Raw genomic sequence first — 26,891 nt, 5'->3', positions numbered from 1 at the left:
AATTCAATAAAAGAGACTGAGATTTGTCACCTTCTCAGCATATGCATGTCTACTCCCATCTTGAGGATCCTTTCTTGATCAAAGCCCTAAGGTTTACACCAAAAAACTTGAAGAGGTGGTGAAATCTACCGACATTGTAACTCATCAAGCCCCAAGCCACCAGCCACAGGCCCAGATTGACTTAGGAGGGTCGTCTGATGGTTCTGAGTTTCCTTTTGTGCCCAGACGCGAGTGAACCGGGATCTGTTTGCCTTTCCCTTGCTTTAAACCATCCAGCGTCTCCAAGAGCACTGAATGGCATGATTGATGGCCTGGAATTTCTGGTCTCCAGACTCGCCTATGGTGGCCGCATCCTGGCCCCTAAGGCCACGCCTGCCCAGCCCCTGCTGACCATCAGTAACGACTGGGTCATCCGCTTCGCCCCCGAGTCCCTGGACCCTGATGCTCTATCCTCCTCTCCCTTTCCGGACTCACAGCTTATTATCAGTCCAGTTACGAGTCTAACATTTAAAAAATTAGTTGATGTTCTCAGCAGTTCTATCCCCAGTGACAAGGGAGAGTGGGGCTCCCTGTGGCCCCCTCTGGGGAAGAAAGAAGAGTTAGCTAAGCAGCCAGTTTCTCCCCAAGGCGTGTCTCAGGCAGACTGTGTCCTGAGGAATGGGACGGGAGGTCCTTATTAGACGATGGCCAGTGGGTAGGTGGGCTGTCTCATCTGATGGAGCTGTGGAGGGCTCATCTGTCCTGGTCTCTCATGAGTCCTAGTCCAAAACCGCAGGCAGCCCCGAAGCCACAGTCCCCTTCTGCAGATTTCTGGGAGAGGTAATTGTCAAGGTCTTTTAGTTAACCCTGACCAAGTCAGTTTCAGTGAGGGAACTCGGACGCTAGAGAAAGCGATCACAACCTTCGAGGGCCTTTTGAACCGTGGCGGCGGGATACTCTTTGAAGCATGCGGCCATTCCAGTCTCCTTCCAGATCACTGTACACAATCTCAAAGCTCTGGCCCTTTGGGGTTAAAGACAGAATTGAATCTAAATTAAAGAAGATGTGGTATATATCTACAATAGAATACTACTTGGCCATAAAAAAAAAGAATAAAATCATGCCATTTGCAGCAACATGGATGGACCTAGAGATGATCATACTAAGTGAAATCAGAAAGAGAAAGACAAATGCCATATGATATCACTTATATGCGGAATCTGAAATATGATACAAATGAACTTACCTACAAAACAGAAACAGACTCACAGACATAGAGAACAAACTTATGTTTAGCAAATGGGAAAGGGGGTGGGGGAGGGATAAATTAGGAGTTTGGGATTAGCAGATACAAACTACTCTATATAAAACAGATAAAGACATACTCTATAGCATAGGGAACTATATTCAATATCCTGTAAAAAACCATAATGGAAATAAGACGGAAAAGAATATATACATATACACATATATATACATTTTGCTGTACACCAGAAACTAACACAACATTGTAAATCAACTATACTTCAACCAAAAATAAAAATTAAAAAAAAAGGAAGAACTGAATCTAATTCAGTTTCCTCTGTGGTTGAGCGTAGTTCATCCACAATGGCGCCCTACCAGCTCCTCTTTAATCCTAGGCAAAGTGCAGACTGAATGATAGCAGAGCAAGATTGCATACATGGGGAAATGAATGCAGTGTTATCACCCACCCCCCATTCTGGCTGCTTCCACCACAAGATTATAGAGCGGTCCTCAACACTTTCCTGGAATTCCCATTTCAAACTCTGAGGAAAGAACAAAGACCATGAGTGGGATTCATGTCTCAGTTATCTTTATATCCCAGGCAGCGTTTAGCTCTGAGCTCTGGTCTTCGTGAACACGTATGCAGCATTGCATTGAATGACCAAGAGAAGTCAAAGGCATCAGGCTGGGTGCTGGGGATGCAAAGATGGGTAAAATGCTTGATCTCTGCTTAGTCGGAGCTGCCTTTTCAAGAAGGGATAGTCCAGAGGAAGGAGTCTGTAAACAGGGCAGAGACGGCAGGACAGAAACAGCAGCCAGAGAAAGCCAGCGTGGGGCAGTCTAAGGATAGGGGAAGAGAGGTAGGCAAGGGAGGGGGAAAGGCAGGGCCAAGCTGACCCAAAAGCGCCTGATTAAGGCTGCTTTGAGCTATTTTTCTAACGTAGAAGCCCAGCCCTCTCTGACCATATCATACTAGCAGGCTGGATAGTAAGGCTGGCGAAAATTTTAAATCGGTGAGCATAAACCTGATATTATTTGTTCCCACCCCCTCCCCTTATTATTCTTTTACGTGCATAAGCAGCAGCAACTCACATCAAAAGAAAAGGAAAAAAAGCCCTCCCAACCCCCTTTTCATGCTCCATCAATCAAGCTGCTCTCGGTATGCGTTTCTTTTCTCCTCTGAATCACGTGGCCTTTGCCAAGCTTCGTTTTAATTCCTCCTCTTGCATTAAGAGAAATGACTTGCATCGACTGGCAGTAGAATCCAGGTATTTAGGGGTTCTCGCCGCTGTGGTATTTAAATTGACATATGTTTTGAGGTCCATATTGGTAAATCCTATTACTGAGAAACAGTAATAAATAAAGGAGAGGTTTGAAATTGAATTTTTGGAAAAGGACTTGAGGAGGAAAGCCATTCTGTGCCCATCCAGTGTAGTGGAGAGACTGTGCATGTAGACTGGGAAAAGCCAGCTCACTGTTCCCAGGATGGTAGAGGGGAGCACAGAGGAGCTGGGGTGAGTCCTCGCCTCTGGGAGGTGGGTTACCAGGGAGTCCCGAAACGGATTGGGAGGACAGAAGTAACAAATAAAATATTCTCTTAGCCTGCAATCTGTGTTGTCTTGAACAGATTTTGCCAGCCGACAAAAGGCTAAAATTTGCCTGCCCTTAGATTACCAAATGGGGTTATTTACATAATTTCTGCACTAAGCACTCCTTCAGTGTTGCTTTTAGCATTGTAAATGGGTTTAAATGGTTTCCAAAGTGACTTCACATCTGATACCAGGAAGAATTCCTGTCTCTGGGGAGGCAACATTGAGAGACCAACTCCAGAGCATTAGGGCTTCCCTCCCTAAGAGAGAGGATGGGAGGGGTCCCCAGGACGGGGCTTCCAGGTTCTCTGGGGTCAGATACTAGCTCAGGCCTTGAAAGGAGCGCATGCAAGTAAGGACCCTGGAGGCGAAGGTCGGGGGCTCCCCTTCTGTGCAGCGATGGATTATAGGGGCTGCAGGGGCCTATGTGGCCCTAGAACACTTTGTGATCCAGAATGCCGGGATGTGGTCACAGGAACCACATTGGTTTATTTACCTCTGTGTCCTTTGACTCCCCTCCCCCACTTTTTTTAGGGGTAAACTTTTCTCTCTCCTGTATTCCAAATCTACATGACAAAATCTAGAGAAACGTATGTTTTCTTCTCTCCTGAGAGATGCCAGTGAAATCTCCTGTTACTTCAGGTATCTGTCCCTTTGAGTTGGGAAGAAAGCTTGCTAAAAACAGACTGGAGGCCTTCACAGAGAAGCCTGCCGCTTTCTGGCTGGCTGACCTGTCAACTGTCTGGAATTCTCCCATTGGAGTCCTGAGGTTCCTCATTCTCTCGTGGAGAAAAGCCAAACATAACTTATGAAAAGCAGCATCCTGAAAGACATCAGAGTAGGACACTGCATCGTTTCCAGGTAGCCTGGGGGGTGCGGGGCTGCCTTGCTAGGTTTGGCTGAGACACCGGGATGGAGAGCCTGGGGCACCTGGCGGGAGAGGGAGAAAGTGACTTGTTTAATGTCATACTGCTGGTCTTTGGAGGAGGTTGAACAAGAATATCGGCCTCTGCTGTGGTTCATTCCTCTGCCTCTCACAGCCCTCTCCACGCCAGCTCTATACAGAGCCGGGGGGACAGACTGTCCATAGGAATGATTTGAAAGGTCTTGCACACTGGCATCCAAAAAGGTGATGAAGACGGAGGCAAGAGAAAGAGAAATGACACTGGAAGCCAACTTCATTTTCACCCTAAGGCCTCAGCTCATGATAAAAAGACAAACAACCCATTTAAAAATTGGGCAGGGCATCTGAATAGACATTTCTCCAAAGACAGACAAATGGCCAATAAGCACATGAAAAGATACTCAACATCATTAGCCATCAGGGAAATGCAAATCAAAACCATAATGCGATACTACTTCACACCCACTAGGATGGCTATAATCAAAAAGATGGCCAGTAATAAGCTTTAGTGGGGATGAGGAGAATTTAGAGCCCTCATTACACTGCTGGTGGGAATGTAAAATGGTGCAGCCACTTTGGAGAAGTCTAGCAATTCATCAAAAGGTTAAGCATAGAGTTACCCTATGACCCAGCAATTCCACTCCTAGGGTATGTACCCAAAGGAAATGATAACGTATATCCATATAAAAACTTGTATATCAATGTTCATAGCAGGGTTATTTTTAACAGCCAAAATGGAAACAACCCAAGTGTCCATCAACTGATAAATGTATAAACAAAATGTAGGACATCCATCCAATGGAATCGTATTCTACTATAAAAAGGGATGCAATAATGATATTTGTTACAACATGGGTAAAACTTGAAAACATGATGCTAAGTGAAAGAAGTCAACCATCTGAGATCCTCACCAAGCTCTGCTTTGCTTTTTCCACTCCTCTGGAGCCCCCCCAAACTGGAATCCATCCCTTGAATCTTCTTTTCCCCATCTCTCTGTGTATTTATTTATCTATTTATCTATCTATTTTTGTCACAGCTTTGTTGAGATAGTCACATACTACTATAGCTCGCCCATTTAATGTGTACAACTCAATGGTTTTTAGTATATTCAGGAGCTGTGCAGTATTCACCACTATCAATATGAGAACATTTTCATCACCCTAAAAAGAAACCCATACCCGCTAGCAGTCACTCTATTCCTCTGACCCCACCCTCAGCCTTAGGCAACCATCAACTTACTTTCTGTCTCTGTGGATTTTCTTTTACTGGACATTTCATATAAATGGAATCAAATAACATACAGTCCTTTGTGACCGGCCTCTTTCACTTACGTAAGTTGTCAGGGTTCATCAGGCTGTAGCATGTGTCTGTATTTTGTTTTTATTGCTAAATAATATCGTATGGATATACCATATTTTGTTTCAGTTGATGAACCTTTGCCTAATCCTAGATCATGAACTTTACTCTTCCATTTTCTTCTAAGTGTTCTATAGTTTTGGCTCTTACATTTAGGTTTTTGATCTGTTTTGAGTTAATTTTTGTATATGTTGTGAGGTAGTGGTCCAAATTCATTGTTTTGCATGTTGCCCCAGAAGTGGAAGTCCTCCAAATTTGTTCTCTTCAAGGTTATTTTGGGTCCCTTGTATTTCCATATGAAATTTAGGATCAGTTTGTTAATTTCTGCAAAGAAGCCTTTGGGGTTTTGATAAGAATTGTGTTGAATATTTAAATCAATTTGGGAAGTATTGCTAGCATAACGATATTAAATCGTCTAATCTGAACATGAGATGTCTTTCTGTCCATTCTCAGAATCCTGAAACTGTCTAGGGCCGCATACCCATGGAACTCTGTGTGTTTGTATGTTGCCCACTCCTGGAAATTCAGCCACCTTCTTTTACCCTGTAAGGTCTCTTGCCTCTATTCCCCCATAGGCCTTTTGCCATATTTTGCTTCCCTGACTTGGCTTCCTTCCAATGCCAACAGCTGAGTCTGCCCCAATTCATGGGGGCATCTAGGTGTCAGATCACAAATCAAACTAGCCTGGATCACCTACTGTCTACCAATCTCTTAGCTCACAGTCTCCTCCTTGAAGAAACAGGCAAGGTGAAGATTCTTGGTTATGAGGAGAATTTTCCATCTGTATTATTTCCTTGTGGTGCAGCCAGAGTTGGGAAATAGAAACAGAAGATCACACACACACACACACACACACACACACACACACACACACACACACACAAATTTGCCACTAAATTCAATCAATAAAGGCCCAGGGGAGGTGTGCAAACACTCAAGAGGGTCCCAGTATCCTCAAGGAGGGAGTTTGGGAAACTGAAGGTAGAAAGTCTTGAAGTGGCCTAGTTTGGGATGAGCATACGTGGTCTATGCTGACCTGAGTCAGCTCACCGGCACACTCTCATTTACAGAGAGTATACAGGACTGTCTCATGGATCCCTGAAACCTCTCTGTGTCTTCTTCCTCTTCTCCTCACCAGTACCAGGAATTCATTTTCACAAATCAGTCCTTCTTGACAATCAGAAATGCTTTGATTGTCCTGCTTGGGACTGAGAGAAGTTGGGTGGTCCTGTTTTCCTCTGGGAACAGGGCCTTTTGAGCCTGGAAGCCTGCCGTGCTCCTGCAAGAGGATGGCAAGTTGTCACTTCCTTGGGCTTTTGCATCCCTTAAAGGCAATTAACATTTCAGCCTTCCACTTAAATATTCTAGCAACAAGTGCCACCTGTACATGATGGCATTGGGGTGGATGCTTCCAGAAGGCCAGGCATCTGTGTTCTTAGGACTCCAAAACAGAGCATATTAATAAATGGAGAATTAAACCGTTGTACACTTTGTGGTGATACGACTAAAGATATTCTGTTTTTTTAGTTTGAATTTGCCATTATAGCTCTGTAGGGCCCAGCTTCAGCCAGATGGGAAATAAAACCTTCACAGGTGACAATTGTGCACTACTGAGAACTTAAGAAAACCCATGCGTCACCAGGAGCACATCACATGTATTGGCCTTTCTTAGGAAGAGCTACATTTTAATACCCTGAGCTGCTGTATCTATAAAAAACTCCCCAAAACCATCTTTTCTACCAGTTTTAGTCAGGTGAGGTTAGGCTATGCTGCAGTAACAAACCAACCCTGAAAGCTCAGTGGCTTTATATATGAAAACACATTTCTCGCTCAGGCTGTCTCCTGAACCATTGCTTTCGGGCCTGGGGGAGGGAGCAATGGCCTCTGGGAATTTCTCTGTCAGGCTGATGAAGTCCTTGCCCCCCTCCCCAGGTGTGGCTGTGCGGGGGCAGCATGGAGGTCCTGCCTTGCTCACGGGTGGCCCACATCGAGCGGAAGAAGAAGCCATACAACAGCAACATCGGCTTCTACACCAAGAGGAATGCTCTCCGGGTTGCCGAGGTCTGGATGGACGATTACAAGTCTCACGTGTACATAGCGTGGAATCTGCCACTGGAGGTAGGACCAAAGAGCCCTTCCCCATCACCCTAGATCACTGACATTATGTTTGATGGGTCACTGATCCCTTTACTAAGCCGATGGTTCCTCCCCAGAAAGATGCTCACCCTTGGAAAATTATAAGTGTACTTTGAGGCGGCTTACAGACCTCCAGGTTTTAGAACCCCTGCTTTACATGGGGATCGGCACCATGGAAGTCTCTAAATCCATTTACAGAGATTAGAGGGGTCTCACTGTGTTCATTCTGGTCTCATTATATTAATCTTGACACCCTGCTTCGGAATGTACACCGTGTCCAGAAGATCCTTGCCCAAAGTTTTTGGCACCAGACCCTGTCGTCTGCTCTCACGGTGTGCCCTCCCGTGGAGCTCCAGCTGCCCCGTGACGTATGTCCCTACTGTATGCTGGATCCTTGTTTACATGGCTCTTCGGTTCTCTTCCATATTCTACCCAGAATATAATCTAGGAAAATCCCCGTGTTACTACAGCCCCACAGGAGTATTGCACGGCGGTTGTGCTCTGGCTTGGTTGGGATCCCAGCCCTGCCGTTTACGGTTATGACATCTTGAACAAATCTACTTATCATCTCTGTATCTTAGGTTCCTCAGCTATAAAATGGGGATAATAGCAGGTCCTCCTTCCTAGGTTGATTGTGAGAAGTAAATCAGAAGTACTTAATCTAAGTACTAAGTACTAAAGTACTAAAACTAAGTACATGTGATGTACTTAAAGCAGTGCCTGGCACAGGATAGGGAATGTTGGCAAGCATTTCTGTCCTCCGTAGCACAGCGGGGTGACCTATACCCTCAGCCACAGTTGGATTTATCTGTTCAGCCAGAGCACCTGTAGGTGTCCGAGCTGTGGAATTGTTCCCACTGAGAAATGGCAGCCCCTGCGTTTCAGGAGGCTGGAGCCCAGGACAGCAGAAATGCAGTTGAATATGTGCAGGTTTGTGGATAAAGAGGATACAAGTGAAGAATTTTTATATCATTGTTGTTACAATTATTGAAATAATGTTCTAAAGCACTGAAAACCCCCTTATGGCCATGCAGCACTTTATAGCTGTTAAACTAGAAACGATTTTCCACATTATTATATAAAAATAGGCAACCTTTGTTGAGCTCCTTACACTCTCCCAGGTACTTGCTAAGTTTCTTATTTGCAATATTTCATTTAGCCCTCATAACAACCTCATGACAGAGGAACTGCCTGCCCTGGTGTTCTCATCTGTAAAACAGAGATTGTTAACCTTGGTCTCATAGGGCTCCTGGAAGGATAAAAATGAGGCTTAAAACAGAGCATAACAAATATTAAGTGCTCAATAAATGCTAGCTTGATATGAACCCACTGTGATGTCCATTTTACAGATGAGTGAACTGCAGCTCTGGCAAGTTCAATTGACTTGCTTAAGGTCCTACACCCAGCACATGGCAGGGCAAGGATGTGAACTGGCATCTTCACTCGACTCTGCCCACAGCCCCGTGACATCAGTGGAACAGACGTTGTTATTTTTCTCGTTTGCAGATGAGAGTTGTGATCTAGGATGGGGGTGTGACTTGGGGTCAGAAGAAGTGAGGACTGCCAACCCTATTCCAGTGCTTCTCCATCATTACAAACCACCTCGGTCCCTAATGCCAGTGTTCCCTACCAGGCTTTTCATAAATGACCATCCTCATTAATCACGCTAAGTATATTAAAACAAAGAGTTAAATATCACTGCCCAGGTTTGCCTTTGAATATTAATGTTTGACATTTAAAGGGACTTGTCTTTAAAAAAAAAATCACTGTTTGGCTGCTGAAGAAGAAATCTTAATGAAATCATTTAAACACTTCTCCTGCTCCAAGATGATGCCTGGCTGTCCGCCGTGGAGGAGAGCGTATCCTGTCTGCACTGGGTCACAGCCATCCTGTGGCTGGCTCTGGAATCGTATTTCAGCTACTTTATTTTCCCCTGTCAGCACACAGCAGCACATTACAGGTTCATCTCTGTAAAAGCAGAGTGAATTATTCATTAGAACGTCATTACCAGCTTTGCAGTGGAAAATTATTTTCACATCTGCATATAATGAAATTCGCAAAGAGCCAGCAAAGGGGGGAAATTACACGTGTACGGAAAAGAAAGATGGGAGGAGGTTATAGACATTTATTTTCTCGTCTTAATCAAATAATTCCTCTAATAATTGGGTTCTGAGAGTCACTGAAGAAATGGCAGAGATGGAGATGGGGCCTAGGTTGTCAGTATCAGTGTGTCACGGGATCCCTTTGATGATGGTAAGGTAGGCTGACTTCGGGGGTCGCGTGCTGTGCTCGGGGGACAGTAGCGTCTAAGCTCGGGGCTAGATGATCAAGTAGAGGCTTCAGATTTCTCTCTGACGGTTTTGGCCAGCGCCTCCTGGTCACTAATGCCCTTTGCTTACTTTCAGAATCCAGGAATTGACATAGGCGATGTCTCAGAAAGAAAAGCCTTGAGGAAGAGTTTAAAGTGTAAGAATTTCCAGTGGTACCTGGACCACGTCTACCCAGAAATGAGAAGATACAATAACACCATTGCCTACGGGGAGGTAATTAAGACCACGCATGCTCTCGGCTTGGATGGCTGTGCGGTGGGCTGTGGATTGCCTTGCTGGGGGAAAACAGGGAACAGAGTCGTTCACTCATTCATTCATCCATTCATTCAATGATTAGTTTTTGGAGGTGCAGGCTTTGACAGCAAGGCTCTCACCGGCTGGTGGGGGGATACATGTAATCAATGGGGGCGTGGGCCATCGTTTTGCCTACAGTGTGGAGCGGACCATGAGTTCTGTTTAGGACATTCTCAGGTCCCCTGGGACCTGTACCTGGGACATTGAGCAGGAAGTTGGGTGTAAAGAGAGGCGGGGACTGGACCTGTCTGTCCACTGCCCAGTGCCGTGGGCCAGAGCCACTTACTGCCAAAGAAAGGGTACGGATGCCCTTCTCAGATTTTCTAGGATGTCACCTTTCTGAATATTAAAACAGATTGGCTTTTCTCTTAGTACAAATGCCATAAACCTGCATTTTAGAAAAGTTTGAAAATAGCGATAATGGCAATGAACACTTACAATGTGCCAGTACTGTTCTAAGTGCTTTTCACATATGAGTTCAGTCACCCTCACTTTACTAGGCAGTAGTGTTATTTCCATTTTATTGATAGGAACGCTGAGAGTTAGAGACATGAAATACATTATCTAAGGTCTCACAGCTTGTAAGTCATAAAGCCAGGATTAGACGTAAGCATTCTAATTCCAAAGATAATGTGTACATTTGGATGTATGGTCTGCTTTATTGTGTGTGTGTGTGTATTTCTTTTTACTAAAAATATATTTTTTATATACATACATATACTTTTTATATACACCTCTCTATGGATATAGATGTATATAGATATTTGAAACTAAAACCAGGCTGTCCACAATGCCTAATAATTTGAAATGTTACTAATAATAGAGAATATTTTCCTGTGTTGTTAAGCCTTTTTCTGCAACATTATTAATGGCTGTATAAGATGGTACCTTTTGTGTATGCTGTGTTTTGCTTGAAGACATAGACATTTCTGTTGTTTCCTTTTTTAAAAAAAATATTATAAGCAGCACTGCTGAGAACATGCGTGTGTATAAGCACTTGGGCATCTTCCCTGTTACATCCCTGTGTGTTTGGATGAGGAATCGGTGGCACAGATTCTGGTCAGGGCTCAGGGAGCCCGGTGCTCTGGACCCACCAGAGATACCCCACTACCTCTGGCATTTGGATTTCTTCCCAGGGCTCCCTGGAACTCCCCGTGACAATCAAGCTGAAGCTAGGAAGACTCTCATGGGCTTAGAGTGTTTCCTTTTTCTACAACTGTGAATTTTTCTATTTTATGCGAGAAGCCTTTTGTAGGGAGTAAATCAGCCCCAGGTTAAATCATCAAGGTGCAGGCGAAGTGTGTCCCTTTGGGGCTGGAGTCTGGATGGGGAGCTTGCTTCTTGCAGGGGCAGTGAGTGTAGTGGTTAAGGACTCATGAAGATTCTGGAGCCAGCCTGCTGGATTCAAGTCCGAGTGGGTCCTTTCAGCTTCTGTCCCCTCATCTGTAAAATGGGGAAGTGAAAGTACCTACTGCGTGGGGTTGTTGGGAAGATGAAACAAGCCGCCATATATAGAGATCTTAGACCAGTACCTGATATGTCCTACTACTTATTAATAGGTCCACATGTTTCTCTTTGTTTTTGGTTTTCAAAGATCAAATATAAAGGAGGCATCGAAAAACAGTGGGCAGTAAATGGATTGTTCGTAAGACAATTGGGTAAATTGCCCAGCTCTTTGGAAAAGAGAACAACTTAGATTTTTACAGCATATCATATCCCCAAGTATATTTCACAAGGACTATAGCATTAAATGAAAGAAAAGCCATAATTGAACCATCCGGAAATAGATATGAATCTGAACTCTGGGGACGGGCTCTCTAAGAATGAAAGCTATGCAAGAAAATGCAAAGAAAAATGATACTTGATATGAGCTCATAAATATTAAAATAATCTATGTATCAACTGAATGGAGAAATAATATTCCAAGCTGGAAATCTGTATGTCATAAATACTATAGATGAATGGATAATACCATTAATGTATAATGAATTCTGTGAATTGATTTAGATAAAAATTTTGATTTAAATAAGAAAATAAAACATCCCCAAAGAAAAATAGACAAAGTACAAGAGAACATACAAGTGGATGAAATTTTTATATTTATTTCATAATCAAAGAAATTAAAATTTAAAGTACACTGAGGTAGCTTTTTTCCTTCTACCAAATGAACAAAGGTTCAATTTTGGGATATATGTTGGTACTTTGCCAGCGAGGTCTTAGTAATATGAAAAAGCACAGGTCCTCTGGTGAGAGTGCAAATTGAAACAAGCTTTTTAAAAAGCAATTTGAGCCAGATGTATTAAAAAGCTTAATGAGAGTCATACTTTCCTCTCCACTCTTATCCCAAGCAAATAATCTGAAATGAGGACAAAGATTTGCGAGTAAAATTGTTCATCTCAGGGATTTATTTTTTCCTTGATCAAAAATTTGAATTTAACTTGAAGGTTAGTTAAATATACTATATTAATGGTTTGCAATAGTTTGCAGCCATTTCAAAAGGTGTGTACAAAAGTTTAATGATGTGAGAAAAATATTGATAATATAAGACTTAAGAGGAAAAAGTCAGGATTATAAAATTAGATTAGCTACCATTTTAGATTGGAAGTAAGCAAGAGAATAGTATTGGGAGGTGAAACTTCTACATAGTGGGACAGACAGTTTTTATGTGCATATGTTATCATGTTTTCCCAGGTGTCACTAATGTTTATGTGATAATTTTATAAATGAAGAAAAATACCTTTGCAAAGAGAAAGAATAAAAATGAGAAAATGCCAGAAGTCCAGGGCACAGTTCCACAGGCTGTGGACTGCGGAACTCCAGGGCCTGCCATTCACATGAAGCACAGTGTAAATGACAACTGTGGAGCTGAAGGGTGGAGTGGCCTTGGAGATAACATAGAGATCATAATCTGATTTTTGGAGGGGAGAAGCCTTTTGTTTTTGCAAATTTTCCTATCTTTTTTTTTTTTTTTTAATGTATGTATGTATGGCTGTGTTGGGTCTTCGTTTCTGTGCGAGGGCTTTCTCTAGTTGTGGCAAGCGGGGGCCACTCCTCATCGCGGTGCACGGGCCTCTCACCACCGCGGCCTCTCGCCGCGAGCACAGGCTCCAGACGCGCAGGCTCAGCAATTGTGGCCCACGGGCTGAGTTGCTCCGCAGCATGCGGGATCCTCCCAGACCAGGGCTCGAACCCGCGTCCCCTGCACCGGCAGGCAGACTCCCAACCACTGCGCCACCAGGGAAGCCCCCTATCTTTTTAAAGTAATAAATTCAATACATAGATTACATAGAAAACAAAAAGATAAAAACAAAACTTATGTCAAATCCCAATTCCCGGGGCTTCCCCCGTGGCGCAGTGGTTAAGCATCCGCCTGCCAATGCAGGGGACACGGGTTCGAGCCCTGGTCCGGGAACATCCCACATGCCGCGGAGCAACTAAGCCCGTGCGCCACAACTACTGAGCCTGCGCTCTAGAGCCCACGAGCCACAACTGCTGAGCCCATGCGCCACAACTACTGAAGCCTGCGCGCCTAGGGCCCGTGCTCCGCAACAAGAGAAGCCACCGCAATGAGAAGTCTGCGCACCGCAACGAAGACCCAAGGCAGCCAAAAATAAATAAATAAATAAATAAATTAAGGTTTTGAAAATCTCAGTTCCCAGCTATGATCAATGTTAACATGTTAGGGCATCGGTTTCTCTTACGCCTTCTCTGCTTGCTGAGCTCACCATATACTGAAATATATTTCAGATGGGCTATAGTATTAAATGGAAGAAACCAACCTGAATCAAATTCAGTTTGGTAACAAAATCTAGCATTGTTTAGACGACTCTGTTTTTAACACTCCTGTGGGTTCTTTTCACCACACCCAGACCCCAGAGCAGTGGGAAAAAGAGGAAGGCAGAGGGAATATCATACGATATGAGTACTTTCTAGCCTTTGTTTTTCATGTACAATTCTGTTTGAGAGTTTTGCCAGTTGAGTATTTCTGGTTTTAATGCTCCTTGCTCTTTTTCTTCATTTTTTAGCTAGCTTGCTTGGGGGCTTTTAAAAAGCTTTCTCATCATGTGCACTGTATATGCCCTGTTCTTATAATTACATTTTGGTAACCTCTAATTTATTTTTTAAAATTAATCTCTGAGCCTCCAAAATGAAGGGTCGAGTGGTATGTAATACAAGAACTTTTACCGACCTCTTCATCAGTTGATGTTAATTTTCAGTCTTTGTGAATATTATGTGGAATGTTAAGACTCAAACATTATTATACTTTATTTGCACTTTATACCTTCTTGAAGAATAACTTTTTAGTCAAATGCAGTTCGGTGACAGAATTTACCATTATTCAGACAATTGTGTTTTAATGCTCACTGCTACTAGTTCTTTTTGCCGCGCCAGACCCCAGCACAGAGGCAAAGGGAAATAGACACCTCTGAGCAGGTGTCAGCCCCTGGTGTTTCTGCCTCACCCTACAAGCAGTGTTGGGGCCCATACCCACTTAGATAATAAGTCATTCTTCCTTGAGTTGTAAATTTTTATTCCGCCCTATTAGCTGGAATGTCTTAAATTAATTTTTAAAGAAAGATATGCAGGGAGGGATAAAGTAGGAGTTGGGGATTTGCAGATACTAACTACCACATATAGAGTAAACAACAAGGTCCTACTATATAACACAGAGAACTATATTCAATATCTTGTAATAAACTATAAAGGGAAAGAATATGAAAAAGAATATATATATATAAAAGATATATATATATACACACACACACACATATATAACTGAATCACTTTGCTGTACACCAGAAACTAACACAACATTGTAAATTAACTATACTTCAATAAAAAGACAAAAATTTTAAAAGATATGCAAATACTTTATGTCCTGACTCTTACATGTGTCAGATATTGCCTTTCCAATGCAAAAGCACTTCAGTGTGTACAGAAACATCAGCCACCAACTCTTCTGTTCAAAATTCTGCGCTAGGCTTATACTGAAAAGACTTTTCTCCCTAGTTCACTTTTGCTCATCTTTTTTTTTTTCTTTTAGCATTATTTATATGAAATACGACACACATACAATATGCATAAGCCAAACATGTGCAACATAATAATATAAAGCAAAAATCCACGTAGCCGTCCCCTGGGTGAAAAACAGAACATTGCCAGCATCTCTTCCACTTAATCCTCTTTAACATTTAGCTCAGGAGTCATCTCCCCTTAGTCGCTGAAGCCCTCAGATGGGGTGAAGGCAGGCTCCTTGCTGCCCTGGCGTAATACAGTCATTGTACTAGCTCTTCCTGTGTCTGTCTCTCTCTCCAGACCATGCTTCAGAGCAGGGACTCTTTTTTTTTTTTTATCTTTGTGCTCGTTACACTTAGCACAGTACCAGGCCCTCAATAAGTATTTATTAAATTACTGAATGAGAGATGTGCTTGCATAAACATTAGAAACAAAATTTAAAAGCCTGGCTTTCTGAAATCATTATATGGAACACATATGCCACAGAAACATTAATATCCTTAATATGTAAAGAGCTCTTACAAATCTATAATGAAACCACTTGAGATCCCAATGGGAAAATACATAGGTAATTCTCAAAAAGGGACTAATTGCTAAACATGAAGCATTCCACTTTACTATTCAGTATAAATTTATAAAAACAGGATATCTTTTTTTTTTTTTTTTTTTTTTTTTTTTTTTAACAATCAAAATAGTCATATTTATTCAGGTTTAAGACGAAATTTCTCTTCTCTCAATATGAAGGCACAGACAAAAATAGACAGTAAAAATTATTTTGTCCAACATCCTGAGCCTATGGATGTGGAAACCACCTACAACATGATCTCATTATGTCATCATCGATTCACCTTCTTCACCAGTAGCATCTGGGGAAATGTGAAGGTCTTCAAGCATCTCAGCCAGACTAATTCGAGGTGCTCCTTCATCATCTGTGTCACCTTCCACAGGAATGGTTGAATCTCTATAAATGTTCACATTTTTTCTAATTGCCTCATCTTCTTCAAGATCTTCAAGGAAATCTTGGTATTGCCTTTCATCATCAAACAGGATATCTTTTGTCAGCTCTCAAACAGTAATATTTTTTATTAATTTTTAACACCTCTAATTTTTATTTTACTTAGTTTAAATGCTTTGTTAGACTTCAGTAGACATTTTTACCATATTGCTCTTATGTATACATAAAAAGAAAAATAAAAGCAAAATACATTGGTAAAGGTATTTCTAAAATTTCATCACTTTCAAAAATCTAACTCTTCTGAATTACTTTTTGACTCAGAAGTTGTCTGGGCTTTTCCATGTAATTAATCTTCGCACCATTGAAAGCACTGGCAACAAGCATTTCCTTAAAGCATCCATAAAAGAACTAAAGTCATAGTGCTGGTCTCCTAAGTTAGCTTTGCAATTCTTTAAAGATAGCTCTCTTTGGACCAACTCTGGGAATGTTGTTTAATAGGTCTGATTCATCATTTCTCTCTACATCCCTCTTTATGAACTTTTGGAACCTTGGGTTTAAAAAGAATGCTGGAAGGAAGGAAGGAAGGAAGGAAAGGAGGGAGGAAGGAAGGGAGGGAGGGAGGGAGGAAGGAAAGAAAGAAAGAAAGAAAGAAAGAAAGAAAGAAAGAAAGAAAGAAAGAAAGAAAGAAAGAAAGAAAGAAAGAAAAGAAAAGAAAGGAAGAAAGAAAAAGAGAATCTATCCTAGGTATTTCAAACATGGGATTTAATATAAGGAATTGGTGTCCAAGAGAAAAGGGGTGATACTCAGACATCAGAAGCTGCTTTTCCTCTGGCTTGAAACCTGTAGCTTACCAAAAAAAAAAAAAATGCTCCCCCATTGATTTTTTTTCCCCAAGCTGATGTTCTTTTACTTTCTCTCTGTCCAGCTTTGAGATATAATTGACATATAACATTGTATAAGTTTAAGCTGTACAACTTGTTGATTTGATACACTTATATATTGCAAAATGATTACCACCATATCATTAGCTAACATGCCACATAATTACCATTTCTTTTTTGTGGTGAGAACCTTTAAGGTCTGCTCACTTAGCAACTGTCAAGTATGTTGCTATCAATATTGTCAGCTATAATTACCATGCTGTACATAGATGCCCAGAACTTACTCATCTTATAACTAGAAGTTTGTACACTTTGATCAACACAATACTTTTAAAGGGTGAAACTCAGGACTGGTTAAGTATTTACATACCTTCTGGATAGGAATATCAATTAGTCCAAAGCTTCCAGAAAGCAGCTGGGCAGCATGTTTTAAGAACATTAAGGTCTCCATGCCCTTTGATACCGTAGTCTCAGTTCTAGGAGTCTATTCTTAAGGAAATCTGAAACGTGAACAAAGCGTAATGCTTTGTTGCTCATTACAGCCAAAACTGAACAAAATTAAATTGTCCAAAATTGGGGAAAAAATTGTGTAAGAGGATTGTGAACCATTGTTACTTTCCTCTGTATTTCCTAAAACATCTCAATGAGACGGTGTTATTTTTTAAATTTTTTTTTAAAAGTTATTAAAAGTCTGCTCAGTTGTCTGAACCCAGACACAACTTGGGTGCGCAAAAGCAGATTGTCCCGTGCGTCTCTTCTTGATTTATCCCTGGTTAGTTTGGTTTCCATGGAGAATATAATCTGGAGGGGGCTCAGATGTATGGGGTAGACCAACAATGTTGCCATTTTCCCACTGGTTGAGATTTCAGGGTGGTGGGTGGGATGGACACCAATATAGAATCACAGTGGGCCTGGAGATCCAAATGAGGTAAGTTCTTACATGCTTCCAAAGAGACATGCCTAGATTCAGGGATGTTGTCTTGGGAACTTTTGTTTTTTCCTCCGCAGATTCATTCCAAACACCTAGAACGGTACCTGGTGCACTGTATGCATTCAGTAAATATTTTTTGAATATATGAATGAATGTTGCTTGAGCTTTTCCTGATGGCAAGATTTTTTTTTTCTCTCTTTTGATTACTATTTTTCATGCCTCTATGCCAGTAATGACCTGAAAAGGTGACCCATGGTTCCCAGGGTTGTGAAAACCAGTGCTGGTGCCGAGGTCCACTTGGATAACCAATGTGTAGTCAATGTTCCTATGTCCAAAGGTTCTCTGAGATCTTCCTTTGTGCTGGGGATGGGGGAGCTATGTGCATGTGTGTGGGTCACAGGCAAGAGGGCCACTACCCACACACCCACTGGAGGACTTTGTTGCTAAAGTGATCACCTCACAGACTGAAGCTTCGGTCCATACTTGGGGGCGGGGGTGTGGGTCTCATGGCCTTTGCATCAAGAAGTCAGAACCAAGCCACAGTGGATGGGGGGCAGGTAGCTCCCCAAGACGAGCTCTGACGGGTCATGTTTCGCCTATTCCTGCAGCTTCGCAACAGCAAGGCAAAAGACGTCTGCTTGGACCAGGGGCCGCTGGAGAACCACACAGCAATACTGTACCCGTGCCATGGCTGGGGACCCCAGGTAGGAGCCCATCTCTGAGCAGGAAGGGAGTAAGGTCACCGGACCTACAGGGGATGTGTAGGACTTCTGGGAACTTCTGTCCTCTACTTTGGTAATTGTTACCTGTTCTGAGCAGCCGAGAGGCTTTCTGGTGGTTTCTCTATAGAGACTAGGGAAAAGATTCACAAGTGGTAGCATCAACACAAATATTAAAGAGGATCAGTGGGCACATTTCCTACTGAAAGGAGACCGCATACAATTTGTGTCATTTGCTAATAGGCAAATGGATGCCACGTGTACATATGTTTAATTATAACCAAATATGCCTGTTTACAACTTCAGAGAAAGAGTTAGCGGCTTCCCTCATGAGAACCTGATTGATATCTCTGTTCTGAAGGGCCATCATCAGTTTGGTGGTAAGCATGACCTGGTCTGTAAGTGCTGGTACAAGTGCCAAGCACTGACTGAGAAGGAGAAATGTGCTTGCAGTAATATTTCAAAGAACACACGTGTCTTCTGGTCTCCCAGGAGATAGCAAAGATAACCAAAAAGGGCAAAACAATCAACCAACGAAGTAAAAATAGAGCCTGGTAAATGAATTTCCTTTGACAGCTTTGTGCTAGCCCACAGTGTGTGTGTGTGTGTGTGTGCGTGTGTGTGTGTGCATATTATGGGTGTGTGCACCAAGAGCTTAGCAGAAATCCTGTAGAACTGGGAGAAAATATATCCAAAAATGTCATTAGACTTGACATGCATCAAAGTTTAAACCAATTTTATGTCAACCAATAGTAATAAAAGGCAAGCTACAAACTGGGAAAACATTCAATCCCAGAGGAGCACAAGATGGTTGGTTCTAAGCCAGACGCGCAATCTCTGTTTGTTCATCTGTAAAAGGAAGACATTGGACAGAATGTCCCGTAAGCTCCCTTCATCTCTCTCATGTTTTATGGACACACACCTTACGTGCCAAGTTCACGTTCATCGGTCATACGCACAGACTCTCGCATGCATTTATGGCTCGTGGTTGTCTCTGCTCAGAGCACTTTTGCTTTCCCATTAAGCCAGCATCTGGAAAGAGAAGAGCTGTATTTCCTTTACTATCACCGCAGGTAGTTCTCATAATCCAGACCCTCCGCTGCCTTCAGTGTGTGATGTGTCCCCTGAAAGTGGACAAGTAACGCCAGGCTGAACTTGCTCCTTTGCTCCTTGCGGTCACTCTAGGAGGCAAGCAAGCAGCATGGGGAAACTGAGGCACAGAGGAGCAAGTGCCTGTGAACAGGCTCTTTGGGGCTGTGCTGGAGCAGGCTCTCCAACACAACCCAAGCATTTTAAATTCAAATCCAGTCCATTGAATTCAAGATAATTTCTGGAGCCCTACCACTGCCTAAAAGTGCCCGCAGGAAGCAGAAGGACGACCAGGAAGCCTGGGCCTGCTTCCTTCCATGGAGAAACAGAGCTTTAGCATCAAAGGCAAGATGCACTAAAGAGCCCAGTGTCTTCATCCATTCATTTCTTCCTTCACTCAACAGATGGGTCTTGAGCACCTACTACAGACACTGGTGACGACTGTATTTGGCAGTTGATAAGATACAGCCCCTGCTCTCAAGTGGTTTACACTGGAGGAGGAAAGACCAGGAAACCTACAGCGTAGAAGATGTGAGAAGAGTGAGATAGCCTGGGGTGCTGCGTGCTAAGAGGCAGGAGGTAGCCCAGTTTGGCCAGGGCTTAGGATGCAAGAGAGAAAGACGTGCTGAGAGATGAGGCGGAAGAGAGATGGAGAGGCGGCTCTCCAAGGCCTCATAAGACATGTTCCAAGGCACTGGGTCTCACACGTCAGTGTGCAGCAGAATCATCTGGAAGGCTTATGACGGCACCAGCTCCTGGGCCCCATCCTCAGAGTTTCTGAGTCAGGGGGCAGTGGGGGGGGGCTGAGATATTGCATTTCTAACAAGTTCCCAGTGATGGAATGATGCTGGCCTGGAGAGTTTGGGACTCGACCCTGAGGGCACTGGGGAGCCCTTGAAGGTTCACCTGCGGCTGCAGTGGGGGGCAGTGTGGTAATGATATGTTTAGATCAGGCACAGCCAGTCCCGGAGGAGGTCAGGGAGGGATGGACGCTCTGGAGTCATCCTGACCTTCAGTCCCTACTGACTCTCCAGTTTTTGCCTCCCAGGGTCTGGAGGAGTAAAGTACCCTAAAAGTCTTGGTGGCCGGGGAAATGGAGGTGGGGAGTTGTGGCCTGAAGGGGATGGTTGCGTCAGTCATTTAAGAGGCTGCGTCTTGGGAGAGGTCAGATGACAAGCCAGTGATCCACCCCGACTAGTCTCGGGCGGGATGGCCGGGAGAGGAGATGGTGACGTGGTGGTACTGGGCCAGGAGGGCAACTGGAGCCTGGACACTGAGCCTTGGGGATGCCCACTTCTGGACCACCATGCTGTACGTGACCATCATTTTGGGAAATGCCAGGAGTAGCTTTTAGAACACTGAACTCCCAGGTTTCCCTGTCCGATCTTCTGAAGAGGTCCCACTTGAACTGAGTGCTTATTAACTGTGAGGTAACAGACACTGTCACATGCAGGGATTTGCGTAATCAAAAACCAGCCCGTGAAGCCAACTTCTGTGAATGAGAAAAGGAGTAAAGATGGTCCAATAAATGTCTCCCAGAGACGTGAGGGCTTCTTCCTATGGCTCTAAGCAGTGCCTTTTTACCTGGGTGTTTCAGGGGAAGATTTTCTAAGCCACTCAGGAAGTTTTTGGCTGAACCTGAGGGCCAGGGCATGGAGGCAGCTGCATCTGCCTTTCGTAGCCCTGCGGCCCCCTCCTCCCAGGGCCCCCTGCCCTCCCCATGGACCCTGACTGCTCAGAACCCCTGTCTGACACCCTTGTGATGCCCACAGCTCCAAATGGTCTGGGGCAGTTCCCTGAGAACTTGACCTTCCTCCCCCTTCTGTCCAGGGCCTGTACTCTTGTTGCATCCCCTCCCTCAAGGTCCCACCTGGTCACCTGCTAAACCCATCCAGCTGGAATGCCCAGGTAGCCTACCTCCCAGACAGCACAGGCGAAATGTAAGGAGAGTCTTTGCCCTGGTGACTACCTGCCTACTCCCTGCCAGGACAGGAGCCGGGCACCAAGTTCTCCTCTCATGCTGGGAGCCGGTGGCCGTCACAGCCCAGTACAGGGGGCTTTGTTGGGAAATATCTAGAATTCATCATTCACCCATTCCACCTGCATGCACAACTTTTCCAAATGAATCCTCCTTCCGTTTAGCTGATGATGGAATGGCAAACCAAATCAGGCTGGTCCTTGCTCCCCCGCCCCCCAACTCTGGGATGAATTCCTGTAAGTGGGGGCCATGGTCGTTTTCCATCAGCTGATGTTTTGAAAGTAGATCTAATGTTTTGTTTTGGTTTTTCTTCTCTTCCACCGCATGTTCTGAATTAGAGTGCCTCCTTGGTACTGCTTTCCAGCTGCCAGGGTGCCCCTTCTCAGGCTCACCAAGGTTTCCTCCCCCTCCTGCCCAAACCCACTGCCCCCAGGCTAGGGGTGTTGCCCCACCAGTCACGTGACTTGGCATCTTTTTAAACCACTGCATAAAGTGCTGTTGGGCAAACAAACTGAATCAAAGCTCCCGTAACAAGGCAACTCCCAGAAGAAGGAATTGGTGTTCCACAGACATTGTTAGCTTAATTAATGGACTCTATGTTGTAATTTATTATCAAACAGCAATTAAACAGAGATAAAATAGGCACTGAGGAGGGTAATTTCCTGCCTTGCAACATGTGTTTGTCAACAAGATGGAAACGGTTCCCAGCCACTCAGAGAGCCCGCTCAGTCACGAGCTTGTGACCAGCCTTGCTCTTGTCTGGTTACTAATTTGCATTAGACAAACAGCCCTTTCTTTTCTGAGCCAGTGTTTTATTTAAATTTTTTTTTCTTTAAACTGGCTGTCTTTTTATCTTACAATTATTTTAAAATAAATTTTATATCACAAGCGTAAAAGAAACAGACGTCAAGGGCACAGTGGCGGCCTTCGGTGTTGGCTTGAACCCATTCAGAGCGGGAGGTCTTGTCTAGGGAGGCCCAGGGCTCTCCCACACACTCCCAGCTTTTGCCATCCTGGGCCCAGGTCCCCGTGGGTCCCTTCACTGCGGCAGCCAAGGTCTCCCTGCAGGGATATTGGCCGTGGGATTGTCCTCCTCTGCCAGCCTCTTCCTGTTCTCTCTCCCAGCCCACCTGGTCAACCTGTCAACCTTCCCCATTCTGATTTCCCTTGAGGGCGGAGGTCAAGAAGAGAGAACAAGGTAGGCAGGGCTGGGCCCGGGGCATCCTTCTTTAATTTCCTGGTGCTCTCAAGTCCCTGCGACCGAGCTGCTGCCCGAGGTCCCAGTGAGGCAGCTTCATGGGCCAGGGCCGTGGCTGGATTGAGACAGGGAACAAAATGCTGACAATAAACCCGTTTCTGGTTTGGGTAATGTTTATCCTCTCAGGTAAGTAGTGACTCCCCCAGCCCCTTTGAAAGTTGAGATTCAGGTAATGCCAGGCCACTTTCCAAACCATCCTGTAACTCCTGGTCTTGGATGCTGGGCTGTACATTCGTGGGAGGGGACGTGTCTCACATTCTTGAGCCCCCAGACGTTCCCTAGCTCCCAGCAAGGCATGGAAGAAAGACTTGAAGCATGCATAGGGGCGACACATCCAACCTGAGGACCAGCTTCACTGGGAGTGTTCATGGGGACCACCCACACAGCCTCACCGATTCCAATGCGGACTCCTCCCTCCCGAGCTGTGGACCGACCACAGCTTCCAGCAGCCCCGCCATGGACAGAGCATGACCGGCAAGCATTCCAAGTGCAGTGGCCCTGGGAACTCCACGGAGCACTCTTTGAAAGAGCTACAAGCTGTAAAGGATGTTCTTAAGACGAGGTGTGCACCTTGGAGAGGAATTGGGAGAAGTCAGGCTTTGTTCCAAGGAACTTTCCTGTCCAGTGGGTTCCTGGGAGGGTATCTCAGGTCTCCTCTGTTTGTCCTTCGGTCAGTACGTTTAGTCTTCCTTTCCCCTCTTTTCTGAGAAGCTCACATTCTCTCCCTCAGTTAATTCATCAACAGAATGACAGATGAGAATTCTTTTATCCCATAATTAAATGTAATCTGATCTTGGACTTATTCCTTGATGGCTTCATCGTTTAAGCAATCCATCACCCAAACACCTTGTCACGATGATGCATTTTGCCAATAAGGCACTAGTGCCCCACGGAGTGACAGAGCTTAGCCTGTGGGGGGCACTCGGAAGATGCAGAAGTTAATGACATCCAGCAGCCTTGGCTTCCACGTGAAGTCATGTAAGTGGTGGGGCTCAGGGGACGGAGCCATGGAGAGTACATAGGGGTTAGCACCCAGGGCAAGATGGCTCTGCCCCAGCAAACAGGCCCGTGATTCTGGGAGCAAGCCTCCCACATTCGGTAAGAAGCCAACTCTGTAATCCCTCGATTCCTGGAAACCACCATGAGGTCAAAGCAGGGCAACCTTAGACGCTGTGGGAAAATAGGGTTGGAGGAGCGAAGGCAGGTATTTTTTACGTTTGGGAAACCTACACACACAAAAAAGAGACAACGGAAAGCAGGAGAGACAATACCGGTGCTGAAGCGGGACATCTCGGAGGTTCTGTGCTGCAATATTTCCACTTCCCATCTTTTACGCAATATTTTGAAAAACCCTCCCCTGCATTCCGGTGCGACACTTATAAATCCGTTATGCTTCACTGCAGATTCTCTTTTCTTGTTCCTCTGCCTCATCTTCTCCCCAGATATTCAGAACGTTTCTGGTTTTATTATTTCAGGGCTGTTAGCTCCTGCATCCCGGGCTGTGCCTTCACCCAGCCCGTGTGGGCATCCCTCACGCCCACCCTCTTCCCAGACCTCGAAGGAGAGCAGGGTTACTCGCTTTCTGCTCCCTGAGACTTTCCCGAGACTTAGCGGGAGACCCGAGCCTCTTTCTCTGCCATCTGCTTTGCTTTGCTTTTCTATTTCCAGTCCCTGGTTCCCACTTTCTAATTATCCCTGAAAAGTAGATCTCACAGACCACATACAGGGAACAGGGACGCTTGATGTTCTAAATGGCATACAGAACTACAGACACATGTATTTGATTTTGCTTAAGGGGGACTCCAGGTTAAGGAGGAATTCCTGTACTTTTTCTCTCTCGCCAGAATGGGTTGATGAGCTAGTCTTTCCAGAAAATCGGAGTTACAATCATAAGTGGTTTTCCAGTGGAGATTCTTAGTTAAAATTTTACATCTCCTTAGAAGTTATTGGGTGGTGTTTGTTTGTTTGTTTTTGGCCACTCCGAGGGGCTTGTGGGGTCCTAGTTCCCCAACCAGGGATTGAACCCAGGCCACAGCACTGAAAGCCCCGAGTCCTAACCACTGGACCACCGGGAAATTCCCATCTCCTTAGAAGCTGAGTTAATTTTCCTCCAGACACAAAAAGTGATCCAGGCAGGTTTTGTGTTGCTGTTAGGCTTGGAATAATGAACTCAGATGGAAAGCTAGGATGGTGGCCACATTAGCAACTGAGACTTCCTACCTTGCCCAGAGCTGTTAAATTCAAAGCGAGTCACTGCCAATCTTCTTCTTGTTCCCTAAAGGCGCAACAGCATTATGGTGAATTTGAAAAAGACAAATTTAAATCGTCTATAATCCTACCACCCTCAGACAACCATTATCATTTCTGAGGCTTGCTTTCAGCCTTTTTTTTTTTTTTGTCAAAGAAATATGCTGCTTTCTTAGGTGGTTTTTGTATCACCGAATTAATAAGGAAATGACATTGCTGCTTCTGAAGGACAAGGGGGAAGGTGAAACCACCTAGTAAAAAGGTCTTTGTGGTCTTAGCACCATGAGATGCAGCAGAGCAAATACAAAATGTTTGAACGGTCTTGTCCCCTGACCGTTCAGTTCAGAGTTTTGATTTCTCTTTGGAGCAGTGGTATCTGTTGAGTGATTATTTTCAAAGACATTGCTTGTTTGAGATGAAGAGGGTCTGAGAACATGGCCGATCAGAATTAAGGGTGGATCCTAATGTCGACTGAAAAAAAGTGCACAACCTAAAAGTTGAGAGTTCTGTTTTATTCGGCGGACATCTTAGGACTTCAAGCCCGAGAGACAGCCTCTCAGATAAATGCTGAGAAAACTGTTCCAAAGAGGAAGGGGGGAACCCAGGATATGTAGGAGTTTTTACAACAGCCCCAGGTAGTCAGAAGAAAAGGTTACTGTAAATAAAAGAAAACTAGACTTCTCAAGTTACGGAATTTAGCACTTTTCTATGTATGGGAAGATGCAAGAGTCTGGGCACACTGACATCATTCCTTTGATATGCACCTCTGCTGTCTGGGGCCAGTATCCTGTGTTTTCTCATTCTGAGGCTGCACCATCTGGGGTGACTGCAGTTTGATGACTGCTAGATGGCAGGTATTCTCTGTTTCCTTCCTGAGTTCCCTCAGGGCTCACCGTCGAGGTGGCTGCAATCGCTGAGGACTACAACAGCCTTTGTTTACTGATATGGCAGGCAATATTTTATTTCTCACTAAAGAGTTTAGGGCTAGTGGAGTTTAGGCCATTGGTACAGGATGGCGGGGCCTCTGGAGTCTGGGTTTCCATCAGACGAGGCCAAAGGAAGACCGAAGTGTGGATGGCAGAAGGTTCTAGACTGTCCTCATTGTACCATCCGCCTGGCTCAGGAGCTAGGGTTGTCCAAAGTGCCAAGTATGAGACACCTTGCTGGAATTCCACCCACACAGTGGACCACTGAGGGTGCCATAGGTGCACAGAGGTTGGTTCTAGAAGGTGTGAATGAAGGCCTTCTTCAGGTTGCTCTGTGACATGGTCTTGGCATCACCAGCCGCCTGCTGGGAGGGCCCTGCACAGACCGCTCGTGGCTTCCTCCACAGCTTCAGGGTCTTAGTGTCAGGTGATGGACCCTGCTTTCAAGGGCCTCTGATCAATCATCTTGACCGATGATTCTGCCCCCTAAAGACTACGTTCATGTCTCTGAAGTTCCTGCATGCCTGAGTCTGTGGCCCCTCCATGGAGATGTAAATGTCAATCAGCCAAATATTGAAGGTGAATCACAAGACACCTTGCAGAGAGGTTTTTTGTACAGGATGCGGGTTCTCATCTGCTCAATCTCAGTATCCCCTACTTAAATAGTTGGTTTGGCCATGAACAGGAAAGGAGATTTCAACTTGGTGGACATATGGACAGCCAAAGGGTCACCCTAGCACTCCAGATATTTTGTCATGCAGGCTCTGTTGGAGATGAGGCTCCTGATACACTGCCAAGCTGAGCCAGGAGCTAGCCAGAGTCACACGTGGCTAGTGAAGATCTTTGATTCCTGCATCTTAGCAAAACTGGAAACCAGGAAATGACCCTTCACATCTTTCACCAAACGAATTCCTCCCCGGACGATGCTAAGAGAGGTATTGCCTTTCTGTGTGCTCTTCTGTCCAATGGGAGTTCCACATCACACCATATGTCTCCCTTCTTCCACAAACCTCAATAGTACTACAAAAAGTCCCTCTTTGTAAGAGAAAAGTCTATGA

The 26,891-nt window shown here is 44.5% G+C and overlaps 1 protein-coding gene across 2 annotated transcripts in view; it reads left to right on the top strand.

The window, feature by feature from the left end:
- GALNT17 (polypeptide N-acetylgalactosaminyltransferase 17) overlaps positions 1–26,891 on the top strand; it is a 436,592-nt gene that overhangs the window by 395,124 nt on the left and 14,577 nt on the right. For both annotated transcript variants that reach the window (XM_059896130.1, XM_059896131.1), the window contains exons 7-9: positions 7,006–7,191; positions 9,615–9,752; positions 18,225–18,320. In XM_059896130.1, coding sequence (XP_059752113.1) covers positions 7,006–7,191; positions 9,615–9,752; positions 18,225–18,320 — 420 coding nt within the window. The remainder of the gene's footprint in view (positions 1–7,005; positions 7,192–9,614; positions 9,753–18,224; positions 18,321–26,891) is intronic.

The sequence above is a fragment of the Balaenoptera ricei genome, chromosome 15, assembly GCF_028023285.1.
Source record: "Balaenoptera ricei isolate mBalRic1 chromosome 15, mBalRic1.hap2, whole genome shotgun sequence".
Taxonomy (NCBI): Eukaryota; Metazoa; Chordata; class Mammalia; order Artiodactyla; family Balaenopteridae; genus Balaenoptera; species Balaenoptera ricei.
This window is presented reverse-complemented; position numbering and strand designations above follow the sequence as displayed.